Genomic DNA, 14,670 nt, shown 5'->3' on the forward strand with positions numbered 1-14,670 from the left:
GAGCTGCTGAGGAAGTGCAGGCGGGCGGCCCCTCGGTGCCCCAGCCCAGGGCATCGGGACAGCAAACTGCCGGCCGCACAGCCCCCCCACCCCCGGTGGCTCCAGTCTCAGAGGTCTTGGGGGTCACGCACACCCAGGCCTCAGACACCGAGTCTCGGGGACGCCCTCAGGGAGCACAGAGCAGACGACACACACGGGCCTCCCGTGACAAGGGCATCAGGGGCCTGGCCAACAGCCGACAGGTTATAAAATACACAACTTAATCTTCATTTTCCATGCAGCTAATCACTGATTCTTCAAAGCGGTTATCGGTATCTTTAATCTTTATTGATTTTAGCAACCGTTGATTAAACTGTTTTTATTTAATAGTTACCTAAGTCACTTACTGCACCTGCAGTATCTGCTTTTGCTAATTCAACCACCACCTGAAATAGAACACTGAAGATGAGTATCAGCACGTGTAATAATCGTGAAACAGTCTAAGCAAAGCGAGCTCTGATTAAGGCACTAAAAATTTAATTGCTCCAGAAAAAAGACTAGCGTTTAAAAGTTATAAATTCCCTTCTTCAACCTGTTCCTCTACACTCTGTGACCGGTCAATGCCCTGTGCATCCTCCGGCCCTGACACTGCTCCCCTTTCACTCCCACAGGCATTCCCAGCAAGCCCGTCTCGTCCTGGTTTCCCTGCCGTAGCTGACTGCATGGTCGCCCCTGCTCCGCACACATCTCCCCCTGCCACCCCGACCACAGAGCACCGACCACCACGCAAACCCTGGGGTGAGCACTCGCACGTCCGACTCACCCACACGTTGAGAACCCCACTCTCGTCCAAGGAAGCGACGTGGAAGGACAGGCCTGCTGGCTCTAGTGAAGACAGAACCGGGGAAGGACCGGCTCATAACCAGGAAACCACATCTCACAACTTGAGCTCAGGATTTTATGGAAGTGAAGGGTCACATACCTTCTTGAGTAGAAAACGGTGAAAGCACACAGCTCTGTCTTTTGCAGACAGACCCTGCGATGGGTTCTATTGCCTGGAGGGGACTGCGGTGGTTTACAGACGTCAGGACACCATCTGGGGATGAAAAGCACAGGCACCACATGCACGTAGTGAGTCGTGGAATACAGTTAACATTGTGCAGGGACAGGCACATCTTCCCAAAGCACAAGGCCACGCGGACCACAGTGAAAGAACACGTGCCATGGCTCTCAGCATCACCGAGGAGCAGAGGCCGCAGACCTCGTCACACTGTGAGAGGCGGGCCCTGTGTCTGCACGACGGCAGGTACAAGGATGGACAGGGCGGGTTGGGGGCTCTCCACGGCAAGAGGGAGTCGCAGAGACAGAGCAGAAGCTGGGGCCTCCCCGGCTGCGGGGGAACGGGGGTCTCACAGCCAGAGCAGCACAGGGAACGGGGAGTAGGGAGACTCGGGAGCTGCAGGCTCACCACCCCCACCAAGAGCAGCACCTTTAAAGAAACGACACCTCACGGTCCAATGGAACAGAGCTCCTCTGACCTGGCATATCCACCTACAAAATGTCCAGGAGTAGAAAAGAACAGACAAACTCCACACAAAGCTACCGAAGGAACTCGAGAGAAAATGCAAATGAAAGCATTTCAACCCAAGAAAATTCCCCTCCAAAAAACAAGCATGAAACAGAAGACCAAAATCCAGCACTCCAAACTACATCACATCTCTTCAAAAATACATTTGGAAATGTATTTAAAGCACGTAAACAAACAAAAACACCTGGAATCAGAAACCCAGAACAAAAATGGATTAAAAAACGTCAAGAAAGAAAATGAGAGTTGGGGCTGAACTCAGGAAAGAAACTGAAGAAAAAGACAAAACGGTCTCAGGAATGAAGAATAAGTGACAGGGTTTCAGATTCAATGAACTTGAGGGAGGCCAGCTGAGGAAGGGGTGCCCTCTGGACCTGAGGTTACTGAAACTTCGCAGGTTTTAATGACAATGTTTAGATGGCAAAAGAAAACGAAGGCAGCATGTTAATGGAGTAATTAAGTTTAAAAACTTAAGAGTTTTAGTGTTTTGAACACGGTGGTGAATTCAAAGTTTAATTAGTAATATCAGCAGCAGTTAGAAAACACTCATTCTTAAAAGATATCTTTTCTAACAGCATCAAACCCATAAGGTTTGATGGTTTCATACATTCATACATTCCCAATAGTGGCAATTTCACCCCCAAAGCGGCAAAAATTGGTTGTTGGGAGACAAAAGAAACCTTGCCCTTTTATGTATAAAACACAGATGTACTCAGAGAACGTATAGAGATACGCAGTATATGTGTGGCGCTCCAGGCAGGGGCGATCAGGCTCCTTGGCGAAGAGGAGGCACACCCAACACGCCTGACACAGGACTGCATCCAGAGCATACAAGGCCTCGGAACAACGCAACAGTAAGAAGCAACAAATCAATTTACAAATGCATGAAAGACCTAAACACACCCCACTGAAGACAGACGGCAAATAAGCACCTGGAGACGCTCCGCATCCCACGTCCTCAGGGAAACACAAAACAAAACCTCGAGACACACTCGCACCCACCAGAAGGGCAGGAAGTCTGCCGGCCCCACGGGTGAGGACGTTCAGCCCGTGGCGCCTGGGGTGCAGGCTCCAGTCCTGACCGCCAGCCACGGGAATTAACCAGGAGCCCGCCCACCAGCCGGCGCAAAAACCCACGGGGTGCCCAGCAGAGGACCCTGCCCAGAGAAGGAGGGGTGACGTTCTGAGCCCCGCACAGCCGTGACTGCAGGCACATCTCCCGAAGGGACGGAGGCCAGGCTTGAAGGTCTGGGCCCTGCAGGGTCCCATCATTTGCCTTCTGAGAAGGTAGAACTACAGAGAAAAAGCCGAGCCTGGGAACCATGAAGACGGGGAGACGCAGAGCCAGCTGTGTGTTGGGCGGGGGGGTGGGGGTGTCCCTGGGCAGGAACAGGGAGAAGGACGCTGAGAGACGGTCAGGTCTGAGTGCAGGCCCTGCCCCGAGGTCACTGTGCTCGTGGACGAGCCTCCCACCCCTGAGCACTGGCAGGTGGGCAGAGACGGGTGCTGAACAGGTCACGTCCACCAAGCACTGAGAGAAAACCCCGGAACACGAGTGCCTACGCAGGGGCGGGGCAGGGTGGGGTGGTGGTCGTGCTTGTCCTTGTTTGTGGTTGTGGTTGTGGTTGTGATTGGCTGTGGCTGGAATTGTAATTGTGGTTGTGGTTGTGGTTGTGATTGGCTGTGGCTGGAATTGTAATTGTGGTTGTGGTTGTGGTTGTGGTTGTGATTGGCTGTGGCTGGAATTGTAATTGTGGCTGTGGTTGTGGTTATGGCTGTAGTTGGCTGTGGCTGGAATTGTAATTGTGGTTGTGGTTGTGGTTGTGGTTGTGATTGGCTGTGGCTGGAATTGTAATTGTGGTTGTGGTTGTGGTTGGTTGTGGCAGCAGCCGCATTGGCATGAAGTATTCACAGGAGTCTGACTAGGGGTCCTGGCAGCTCCAGTGGTTCTGGTTCCTTTTGACCCCTGAGAGGCCACTACTTCTCTCCTTCAGCCTCCAGTGGGGCTGTCTGAGCCACAGGAGCGCACACACCAACGCACTTCAGACTGATTTAAAACCGGGCGTCATCTCACTGAGGACCTGAAGTCCCCAGAGCTAACAGGACGGAGCGCTCCCATCACCACTGCCGCTGCCCGAGCAGCTGCCGGAAGGAGGCTGTTTCTCCTGTTTATCACAGGTCTCTTTTGCTCTTAGGTCAGAGCCGTCCTCTGGATGACCTGCATGAACGATGCAACGGGATCTCACGGCTGCTCCGGAAGACCCTGGGCTGGCGGGCAGTGTCACTGACCGGTGGAAAAGGTTGCGGTCCTGAACGTCCAGAAGCACCCGCTCAGCTTCACGTAACGATGGATCCTGGCATCTTCCCTCAGATCCCACACGACCACCGAGCCGTGCACGGTCCCAGCAAACAGCAAGAAGGCTTTAAAGGGGCTAAAGCAGCAGCACGTGACCTAGAAGGATGCACAGGAAGCCGGAGCTGACAAGTAGAGGCACCGGTGCCCGTGGACCTTCCCCCTGGAAGCCGAGCGCGTCTGCCTGTCGTCTCCCTGGGTGACGGGAGGGATGGCGGCTGCGGGGCGTGGCCACGGTGCCTCCGTCCAGCCCCGTCAGGTGGCCCAGAAGGGCTGACCCCTCTTCTGCCATTTCGTTTACATCCTGCGTCACAGTAAGTTGTTGTTTTCAAGCCCCCAAAACTGATATCCATAAAGGTTATCCTTCTCCACAGCTCTGGAGGAAATCAACGACTTCGAGGTCAAGGACCACATGACTAGAAACACACGCGTAAAAGGGCAACTCTCCCACTGTACCCGCGTGGTCGTCACACCACAGCCCCACTAACCAGGGGCAGGAAACACACGAGGCCAAGGACCTGGAAAATCTCAGGCACATTAAGAAAGCTCTACAATATCCGGACCAACTGGAGCAAGCCGGGAAGCACACTTCTGGGATCCCAGCGGCGCCAGAGCCCATGTGTCCATTAAGTCACAGGCACGACAGTGCTGAACGCCAGGGACTGAGAGGCTGCGGTAACCTGGCCCCTCCGTCCAGCTGGTCCTGCCAACTAGGAGTTTCTGCACCTCGTCACCCTGCACACAGCTGGGGCGGCAGGGACAGAAAGCAGTGGCCTTGGAAGCCCTCCTGGTGCCTGCCCTCTGCTAGTAACACCACGGCTCTCCCGGGCTGTACCTTCGACTCGCATATCAGGACCTTCTGGGGCCCCGACGGCTGCCAGATGTCCCACACACAGAGCACGTATCTGCCATCCAGCAGGGGCGTGAAGGCTTTCCCAGGTCGCCCGTGCACGGACACCACCATCCGCCTCTGAACCTGAGAGGCATGCAGGTAGGATACTCTCCGGTCTGAGGATAAGACAAGAAAAATGTTTCTGCATTTAGTGATCTGCCAGAATCCACGTTAAACTAACACACTTCAGATTATTCAGATACATTTCAGCTTAATGAAGAAATAAACATGGTCTTTCGAAGATGCCCGCACCTGAAATCGGGGTTTTTACAAATGGCCAAGCTCGACTTGAAAACGTCCAAGTTGGCCTCGTTTGCTAGAAGCCACCCTCCTCCACACTCGGCACAAAGCGGCCTGGGACTCCGCTGTCCATCAGCTACTCCCACGGGCCCGTGGGAGCGCAGGTGACCTGGGTGGGGCGTCACAGCTGCCCCATCAGTGCCTTCTCCCCCAGCAACGGGACCCTGCCTGACACCCATCTTCCTCCCGATATCTGTCCCTCAGACACACTGTCTGTTCCCCTCGTTCGGTCCACTTACAGAGGCAGGATTTCTGTCTGTCTGTCCACTGTGGCCTGGGACACTGCAGACACTCCTGAGTATCTGTGGCACCCAGAGAAGAATGAGGGGGCCACCAGCGCCGCGCGTTTCCTGGCGATGGTGGCATCGAGCGGACTCTGTGAGGGTCCCGGGTCACTCCCTCGGAGCTCAGCTCCAGGTAACGTGAACCAGGCCCAGGTCAAGGACACCTGCCGTCCCAACCTCCTCTCCCGTTACCTCAAAACTCACTTTACTAAAACAAAACACAAGAAAAACCTCCACTCTGCCCACACTCGGAACTAAGGGGCAAGTTCCGGACAACACCCGTGCATCCTCTGTCTCTAACTAAGGGCTCTGGAACAAGCACACCCGGCCCCCAGCCCCGGATCTGTGAAGCTGCCATCGCTCATCAGCTCCTGGAGGAAAGGACTGCTTTAATTCCTGTTTCTTGGGCTGCAGGGGGAGGTGGTGGTGTGGACAGCTGTATTTTGAATGCTATAGATGCAATGATTTATTGTTTTTCTAATAGGATAACTCTTACCTTTTAAAAACAAAAATACCCTCAAACAACATGAGTTTTTTAAATTAACAATGCCATTTGTGCTAATCGTCAGTGCAGAGGCAGGGATACGAATCTACATCTCTACAGCAGGCAGGATAGAGGAACTTCTAGAACAAGCGGCACCAATGCACCGGGTCACGCAGGCCCAGAAGCACCCGGCACAGCTGACTGCGGGGCCCCTGCACTCCTTGCCCTTCTCCACGCAGACCAGGACCATGGTTGCCACCCAAGCCCTCACCAGACACTTGTTTTAAAAGCAAGGAGGCGACCCACTTAAGCAATTTACACTTGGTCACGCACACGCAGTTTGTTTCGTTTATGACCACATGCGGTTACACTCCATGTGTGATGACACGGGCTTCACTTTGGTGGATTTTATGCTCTGTAACCATGGATCAACTTAAATCTAAGTCAACGCTGGGCTAAGTTAACCACACGACTCCCACCTGGACGCTCCCTCATGCCGCTCCCACCGTTCCTCTACCCGCGAGTGCCCGTCATTGCTGTAACACACGCGCTTGAGTCTGCAGAAGCTGGACCTCCGCTCCCTGTTCAATAATCCCCCTGCTAACACAGGGTGTAACAGTAAGGGTCACTGCCTCAACGTCAATGTTGACTTTGAGGACCGCTTACTTTGAAGGAACGGCAAGCTGGTATTCAGCTGCGCGGAGCTATCGCTGAAGCGCAGGAGGCAGTCCTGCGCCCGGGGTGTCCAGGTCGGCTCCGACGCCACCCGGTCCTCTTCAAGCAGAACCGCAATCACCTTCCAAAGACACATGAGCAGTCCTTCTTCAACACTCTCAAATGGACTCATCTTACAAGATAAAACAAAGCACTACCTAATCTTACCTGTTTCTTAAAATAACTGCCTAAGTCCAAGATATCGTATAAACGGACAGAATGAAATTATTTTGTCCTTTCCACACAATAATAGAAACTACCAGGTAAAGTTCCATTAACATAAACTCCAGAGCCATTATTTAACATTGGATGTTATTTTTCATAGTAAACCTTTTGCTAAAATAACGGGAGTGGGGAAAGGGACCCTCCAGCTTTTCTAGAAGAAATAGGGACATGGAAATGCCACCTACAGCACCACGTCCTGCTCACCGGGCTGCGGTAAGGACCCAGTGTGACAGCAAATCGCCGTCACTGCCCTCATGGGTCGTGGGTCACGCTCAGGACGACGATGGGGAAGAGAAAGGTGAGGTGGACTCGGGAGAGGTGCCCACTGAGAACAGAGGGGACAGGGCGGGAGGCCCAGCAGCGAGACCAAGGTCTCCGACCCCGGCCGCCCCTGCTTCCTGCTCCAGCCCACCTTTCCTCCACGTCACCGGCACCCGAGCGTGTGAACTCTCACTGAGAGCAGCTGACGTCACGTGCAAGCGTGTGAAAGCACGGTCGTATGTCGTAAAGCACAGACGCTCCGCAACGCAGCTCGGAGACCAGCCCCAGGCGTCCAGCACAGGGCTGAGGACAGGCTCATTCTGAATCTACATGTCATGTTCATGTGTATTATACTTATCGGTGCTTTATACTTGAATTCTGAGCTGATGTGGAAACAATACGAGACAACTGAAGAAACACAAACGCCGACCTTGCACTTGATGTACTGAGAAACATTACGGACCCTGATCCTCTTCCTCCAGGGGCTCAAACAGAAACACCCACGCAGGACCAGGATGGTGACCGTGGTTTGCTTTGACATAATTGAGGGGTGGGTGGCGGGGCTCAAGAGGTGAAGGGCTGCAAGCTGGGACCTCTGAAGCACGCGGCGGCCACCTGCCGCCCCTCAACCTTTGTATGGACTTTGAAGATTTCCATAACCAGTTTTTAAAGTCATGAGTTTACTAGTTTCAAATACCCTAGATGTGTGCTCACCTTGCTGACTTTGTATGTCTGTTTTTTAGCCTATATTCATTTTAAAATGCAAGCAACCAACGTTACAGTACAGAATCCGAACATACAGACAGGGCCTGCAGCCACAGAAGCTGCTGGGGTCCCTGCCCAGGGCACAGCGCACCTGGCAAGCGGCCCGGAGGAAGCTGCACAGGCGGGGCGCGTTGACCTTCGGGACGACGGCGGCGGCATCAAGGGGGCCGCTCCGCTCACTCCCTGAAAAAACAGCGCACGTGAAACCAGCCAGCGCGACTCTCACAGTCACGGTCGCACATGGCAAAGGGCGTACGAGCGAACCAGGAGCCCTGGAGGGGAAGCCAGGGGTTCCGTCTCATCCTCTAGATCGCCTCCTGATTTCTCAGAAGTCTGTAAACAGAATCCTACCTAAAGCATCAGTTTATCATGTATGTGTTACGTTTAGGTGTGTTATTTTCTTAGGATGAGGCTTCCCTGAGGAAAGGGAGTAACAGAGGTAATTCCTCAGAAGGAACAATCCACCACCAGTAAAGCAATATTTAGCACATAAATAACCGAGGAGAGCCCAAGGTGAGCAGAACTCTGCATATTCCAGGGGCTTCCATCTGTCTTGATATGACATACCTGGAAACTTCTCTAAGAATGAGAACAGACTACCCCAAATTAAGAGCAGAGAGTGTTCTAGAAGCCCATCTGCAAAGTGCTGGTTTGGCGCGTGGGCTCTTTCCTTTCCGTTTAGGAACAAGTGTTGTGAACCCTGATCAGGGCCCAGCCCAGGCCTCCAGCTCCGCGCAGGTGCTAAGGGTGGTGTCTGGAAGAGCTCTGGTGTTTCCACAGCCACGTGGTGATAGCCACACTCGAGACGGAGGAAAGAACAAGAAAGGGAGTGAACACAACTCCCAGGGTCGAGAGCAGAGGCTGGTTACCCCCAGACACGGCCGCGCCTTCCCCTGGGTGCTGGGTCCACATTTCCTGAGTCTCAACTTCTTCAGTCTGGACATTCCTGTCCACGTTATCTTCGTTATACTGAACGTAGGCCTGAAAAACAAAGCTGGGCTGAATTAGCTTTGGCTCTCAACCTCAGAGCCATTTCTCATTGCTGAAAACAACTAACAATTTTTAAGTTAATGACGACAGTCTTCTAGTCTGTCAAAAGTAAGCATATGGCATAAATAACAATCATGCAAAGACTGGTTGCGTCTTAAACATTTGATAAATAGGGGCCTAAATTTCAAAAGCGTTTTCAAAAAGTCACAACAAACAATTCAGCTCTGGCTTGAAAAGATGATGATCTAGTCCACCAACACCCTATTCTCTTAGAACACAGCAGCTTTGCAAAAGCAGACACAAATTTATTTATTTCAAAAATGTACATGCTTCAGCAAAGACAGTTTTGATACTAATAGCTTTAAGATGAGGAAAACAAGCAAAAGAAGTTAGATAGTCTGCTCAAGGTCAGAGTGAGTCAGCTGCAAAGCCAGGGTTAATCAGTCAGCTTCTTAAATTTCCTCCTGTGATCTTCTCCCCAGTGAAAGATTACTGACTGATATATCCAAGAGCATGTTGATAGGTGCACTGTGGGGACAGAAGAAAAATGTCCCAGGAGATCCCTGACTCCAAGACTTCACCACCTTGGGAGGTGGACTGTCACACAGTCAACAACTGGAAGTACTACAGGGAAAGACAGGGCTGTGTGGGTCTTACTGTAGCAACCCTGGAGCCAGAGGACACAGCGTAAGTCATCGGGAAGGGGTCACCTAGTTACCTAGAGGGCAGGACAAGGACAGAGAGCAACAGGCAGGTAGATGGCAGGAGAGGCTGCGTGGCCTAAGCCAGGTGATGGAGAAAAACAGGTAGATGACAAAGGGACCTGGCAAGAAGGATCCACAGGCAGGTGACGGGGGGCCTGGGAAGGTAAGGGGGATCCACAGGCAGGTGACGGGGGGCCTGGGAAGGTAAGGGGGATCCACAGGCAGGTGACGGGGGGCCTGGGAAGGTAAGGGGGATCCACAGGCAGGTGACGGGGGGCCTGGGAAGGTAAGGGGGATCCACAGGCAGGTGACGGGGGGCCTGGGAAGGTAAGGGGGATCCACAGGCAGGTGACGGGGGGCCTGGGAAGGTAAGGGGGATCCACAGGCAGGTGACGGGGGGCCTGGGAAGGTAAGGGGGATCCACAGGCAGGTGACGGGGGGCCTGGGAAGGTAAGGGGGATCCACAGGCAGGTGATGGGGGAGCCTGGGAAGGTAAGGGGGATCCACAGGCAGGTGACGGGGGGCCTGGCACAGGAGGACCTTGAGAGGAGGGTGAGGAGAATGGACCAGGCAGGAGGGATACTGAGGTGAGCCCAGTGTCTTGGGATTTGGGAGGCACTCGGTCGCTGATCTTGGAGTCCCTACATGCGGGAACATACGTGCAGGCCTCGGAGGCAGCGCAGGGCGCTACAGCCCCACAGGAACCCAAGCAAGTGATCCGAGGTGGCTTCCCAGTGGCCTTCAGCAACGCCCCTATTGGGGCTGTCCTCAGGGCTTGGGAGCGGCCCACAGCCGCGCCCAGGAGCCCCCAGGGCGCCGAGGACGCTGGCGCAGCTCCAGGTGGCGAGCACACGACGCCTGCGGCCCTCACAACCACTCCCAGGTCTAACGTCCGGAACAGGACACAGCGCCACACAAACTCCTGCCACGCACTGTACTCGCACTTGGTAGCTAACCTTGTACTCACCTGCTTGGTGTTTCTTTTCCCGAAGTTTCTGATGTACATGTCGTACTCGTTCACCGGTGGGAGGTTCAGGAGGGAGAAGGTGAAGGAGAAGTCCAGGTCGATAAGCCGGAGCAGCTTTGTGCTGCGTGTCCTGGAAACGAGATGACGTGACAACCATGTGCAGAGGGAAGAATGGGCCGGGGGAGGGAGCCTCAGGAGGAGCTGGCGGCTCTGGCCAAGGGGCTCGTGAAGGTCTGTCTGGTGGGAGCCTGAGATACTGACAGTCACTAAGGTGGGAACTCACGCATGTACAGCGAGGCCCCGGGGCTGAAACCCCCGCCTGTGCCATCGGCGCCCTCAGGCCCCCATCCCACCTGCCCGCCACCCACCCCGCTCTGAGGGACTGAGCCCTGGCCACTCCCGAGGGACGCGTCCAGCCAGGCGAGCCCCTGTCCACCCTCACCCCCGCCTTCATCTGATAAGACACTGGAAGAGCCGTGCTGCTGCAGAGGTTGGCGGCCGTGAGACCCGGGGGCAGGAGAGCCCGCTCCGCCACTGTGTCTCCCTGGCCGATCCCACTCTCTCTAAACCTATTGCATCCATCCCAGATCTGGGTGGACTCTTACATCTGCTCCCAGACTGTACTGGGTTTAGTACAGCGGACCACAGGCTGAGATTCTGTTCTCCACTTTCATGAATCTAGGAATTCTGCAAGTTTCTGAGTTCACAGTCGTGTAAGCTTCGACTCTGACGCCTGGTGGCCCTGGCTGTTCAAAGCTCACACCCACCTCCACCAGAGGCTAACCCGGGGCCTGCGCTTCATCGTCTACACAACTGGCCTGCGGCACCCACGGAGGACATCAACACAGGAGGCACAGCGCCCGGGCCAGCGTGGGGCTCTTCACCCACGAGTCCCCAGCTTCCTCATGCGAGAAACAGAGCGCTGGCCCTGAGTGACGCCAACCACAGGGCAGGAGGGGGCAGCACCACAGGCGTAGGCTGGGCCAGGCCGACTCTCTGCTCGGGGTTCCGGCCACCAGCCTCGCAGGCCCCTGACTGTGACGCTGCAGCAGCCGTGACGTGGGGTCTCCCAGGGCCCCCCAGAACTAACACCAATGCTAGGCCCGAGCTTGTCTACAGTACTGCACACCCGCACCAGGACACAACAACTGGACACAGGGAAACGGAGCACAAATGAAATCACGTGCCTGAACGCCAGCAGTGAAAACAAAACAAGAGCTAATTTTTAAGGGTACGTTGAAGAAAAGTGTATTAAAACTCCCTAATTCCTTCTGCAAAGTTCCCAACACACCTACTTTTGCTTAAGGGCCTGAGTCCGACTCTTCTGGCGGCGTGAGGCTGTCGCAAAGTCCAGGAAAATCCCACAAGCAGGGGTTTCGGAGGGGGAAACGTCTGAAGCTGCACACACACAAAAAGCGTTTTTGTGACACTGAAACGTTTCTTCAAGCAAAAGAAATCAAGAGCAAACCAGCCAGAAGCATGCAAACCAATTACGTTCAGTAAGGTCTTTACACATAACTAGTGTTAAACATCTTCTACGAGCATTTAAGAACCACTCCAGCTACCGTCATCTAAAACTTTCAGCAACAAAGCAAAACTTCCTACGCATGTGCCAATCACACTACGTTTAGAACTATTTAAGAATACACATACAAGGCAGTCCTCCACTCCCGCCCCACTCTCCCCCTCCCCCTCCCCAAGTGTGTCCTCTGGAGAGGGAGCTGAGACGTGAACGCACAAAACAACTGAAGAACAGAGACAGATGCAGCTTAATGCTGGATCAGCCACTCACTGTGGCAGAGAGAAAACAGGCAGACGTGGGCAGGGGCTGGTCAGGTCACAGGGTGCGGAGGTCGTTGGCCTGGTCACCCACCATCAACTGCCGAAAGCTCCCACCAGGACAGACAGCTCGGGCCCTCACCCTCCCATGCAGACAGCCTCCGTTGCCTCTATCCTCCAAGGATTTCTGCGCTTCCCGCGCAGACTGACCCCCGTCTGTCTACACATTTATTCCAGTTGTATCTTACTCTGTCTTCTCATTCCTCTTGGATACGTGTTTGAACTCCTGCAAAGAGCGTGCCCTCCCCTGCCGTCTCACAGCTTGATCAGACCGGCCAGGCACAGCCGGATCCGAGCCAGGGCACCCGCCTGGAGGCCGCGAGCAGGTTGCTGACGGAGCGCCTCCTGTTTCTCATCCCTCAGAACACCTGGCACTCAGGACAGTCAGGAGCGTTCATGAAAAGAACTCTCCTACCCTTACAAGTAGCCCTATCATACCCAGATGCCAAGAACTTTTGAGCGAAATACATTTCCAATCTCCTAAAGAAAATCTCCAGGCGAGGACAGCTCCCTGGGGAACAGACCCTGTGCCGCCACGCTGCCCCTCTGACACGCCCGGGCCTCCAGAAAAACAGCAGCCTGTGCAGCTGACGGACGACACAGCGCAGGGAAGGAGCAGGGCTGCGCCCAGGCCCCCCGCGCTGAGCACCTGCCGGGCGCCGTCACGGGGGCGGAAGGGCCGGGAGCGACACGGGACCAGCATGCACTCACGTACCTGGCCCCGGCACCCTGCCACGCTCCGTCCGGCCTTGCTTCTCAAACAGCTTCGAGGACAGCTCGCCGACCCGTTCATTTTCTGCATGGATGGCTTTCTGAATTTCCTGTATCTCCCTCCTTCTGGCCAGAGGAAGCTCTTCCGCTGTCTCTTCTGATTCAGGCTCATGTGCAACATCGTCATCGTCCCCGTCACAGACCTCAAAGTCATCCTCGTAGCCCTGCAAACGTAGCAGACACGCACACAGGACAAAACGCACAGCTTACAGCCTGCAACAGACGTGGTCCTCAGTGTGGCTCAGGGCGACTTCTACAGCTCACAGATTTCCACATCATTGCATCACAAATCTGTATGAACTGCTGCGTTTGTTTTTCTGCATCTGTATAAACTCTACAGAACCACGTACACTGAGAGCTCTGAATGAACAATAACGTGCAAACGCCTTTGTGCTGAGAATGGGAGTGTATGTGCACGTAAACGTGTGCTACATGTATACTCCATGTAGACGTACACATATGTATGCATACACACGTGCACATATACGTACACACTTGATTGCAGTGCACCAACAATAGCTTAAATAGAAAAACCACTTAATTACATATTGGTCAGCGATGGTAGACATATAGCAAACTTTTTATAGGTGCCAGACCTAAATCAAGCAGCTAAGGAGTATTGAGAGCAACAGAAAGAAAACAACTATTAAGTTACTGATTTTAGAACAAATTATCTTTAAGCTGAGAAAATTTAAAATTTTTACACCTACTTCAAAATCATCTTCAAAACTGGCTGCATATTCATCAGCTCCAGCATTTTCTAAGCCAATGTCTTCCTTTTCAATTTCCTAGAGGTAGAAATCAAACATATAATTAAAATATTCAATCATAAGTTGACTCTTGCAAATCGGTTGGGAAAATACATGTTTTCTCAGATTCACTTGATGTTGCTAATTTTAAAATTCAAATATCTATAAAATGAACATAACCTAATTACAACTCTTAAAGAAATACCCTAACTTATAAGTATAGCCAGAAAGAGAAAACAGTGAACAATCATATTCTTTTTGGGAAACCTCTATAATTCTGGTGGCTAAAGAAAAAAGGTGTGGTACTTCCCTGGTGGCGCAGTGGTTAAGAATCCGCCTGCCAGTGCAAGGGACACGGGTTCGAACCCTGGTCTGGGAAGACCCCACATGCCGCGGAGCGACTAAGCCCATGCGCCACAGCTACTGAGCCTGTGCTCTAGAGCCCGTGGGCCACAACTACTGAAGCCCGTGTGCCACAACTACTGCAGCCCGTGCACCTAGAGCCCGTGCTCCACAAAAAGAGAAGCCACCGCAATGAGAAGCCCACACACCACAACGAAGAGTAGCCTCCGCTCGCCACAACTAGAGAAAGCCCACGCGCAGCAACGAAGACCCAACGCAGCCAAAAAAAAACCAATGGAACAAAATTTTAAAAAACAAAAAAGAGAGAAGGTATTATACAAATAACCCACAGACTGGCATTCAGCACTGCCTTCCCCACTGTGCCTCTCACCCATGATCACAGCCCAGCATCTGCAGTTAAGAACAGACACACTGACACATGTGCTCAAGCACATGCCAGCCAGGT

At 53.3% G+C, this 14,670-nt stretch overlaps 1 protein-coding gene across 11 annotated transcripts in view; it reads right to left on the bottom strand.

Annotated features, from left to right (window-relative positions):
* DYNC2I1 (dynein 2 intermediate chain 1) overlaps positions 1 to 14,670 on the bottom strand; it is a 71,921-nt gene that overhangs the window by 34,850 nt on the left and 22,401 nt on the right. For 6 of the 11 annotated variants that reach the window (XR_009541853.1, XM_060156250.1, XM_060156249.1 and 3 more), the window contains 12 exons: positions 13,824 to 13,901; positions 13,058 to 13,277; positions 11,799 to 11,901; positions 10,504 to 10,633; positions 8,712 to 8,823; positions 7,934 to 8,025; positions 6,544 to 6,673; positions 4,753 to 4,925; positions 3,854 to 4,016; positions 962 to 1,075; positions 803 to 864; positions 374 to 425 (listed from right to left, as the gene is read on the bottom strand). Coding sequence is in view for 10 of the 11 variants with exons in the window: in XM_060156250.1 (XP_060012233.1) it covers positions 374 to 425; positions 803 to 864; positions 962 to 1,075; positions 3,854 to 4,016; positions 4,753 to 4,925; positions 6,544 to 6,673; positions 7,934 to 8,025; positions 8,712 to 8,823; positions 10,504 to 10,633; positions 11,799 to 11,901; positions 13,058 to 13,277; positions 13,824 to 13,901 (1,429 nt within the window). In the remaining variant the exon portion in view is untranslated. Of the gene's footprint in view, positions 1 to 373; positions 426 to 802; positions 865 to 961; positions 1,076 to 3,853; positions 4,017 to 4,752; positions 4,926 to 6,543; positions 6,674 to 7,933; positions 8,026 to 8,711; positions 8,824 to 10,503; positions 10,634 to 11,794; positions 11,902 to 12,295; positions 13,035 to 13,057; positions 13,278 to 13,823; positions 13,902 to 14,670 lie in introns of those variants that run through there. The other 5 variants (XM_060156252.1, XM_060156254.1, XM_060156253.1 and 2 more) reach the window with 3 other exon arrangements.

Source organism: Lagenorhynchus albirostris, chromosome 8 (genome assembly GCF_949774975.1).
Source record: "Lagenorhynchus albirostris chromosome 8, mLagAlb1.1, whole genome shotgun sequence".
Taxonomy (NCBI): Eukaryota; Metazoa; Chordata; class Mammalia; order Artiodactyla; family Delphinidae; genus Lagenorhynchus; species Lagenorhynchus albirostris.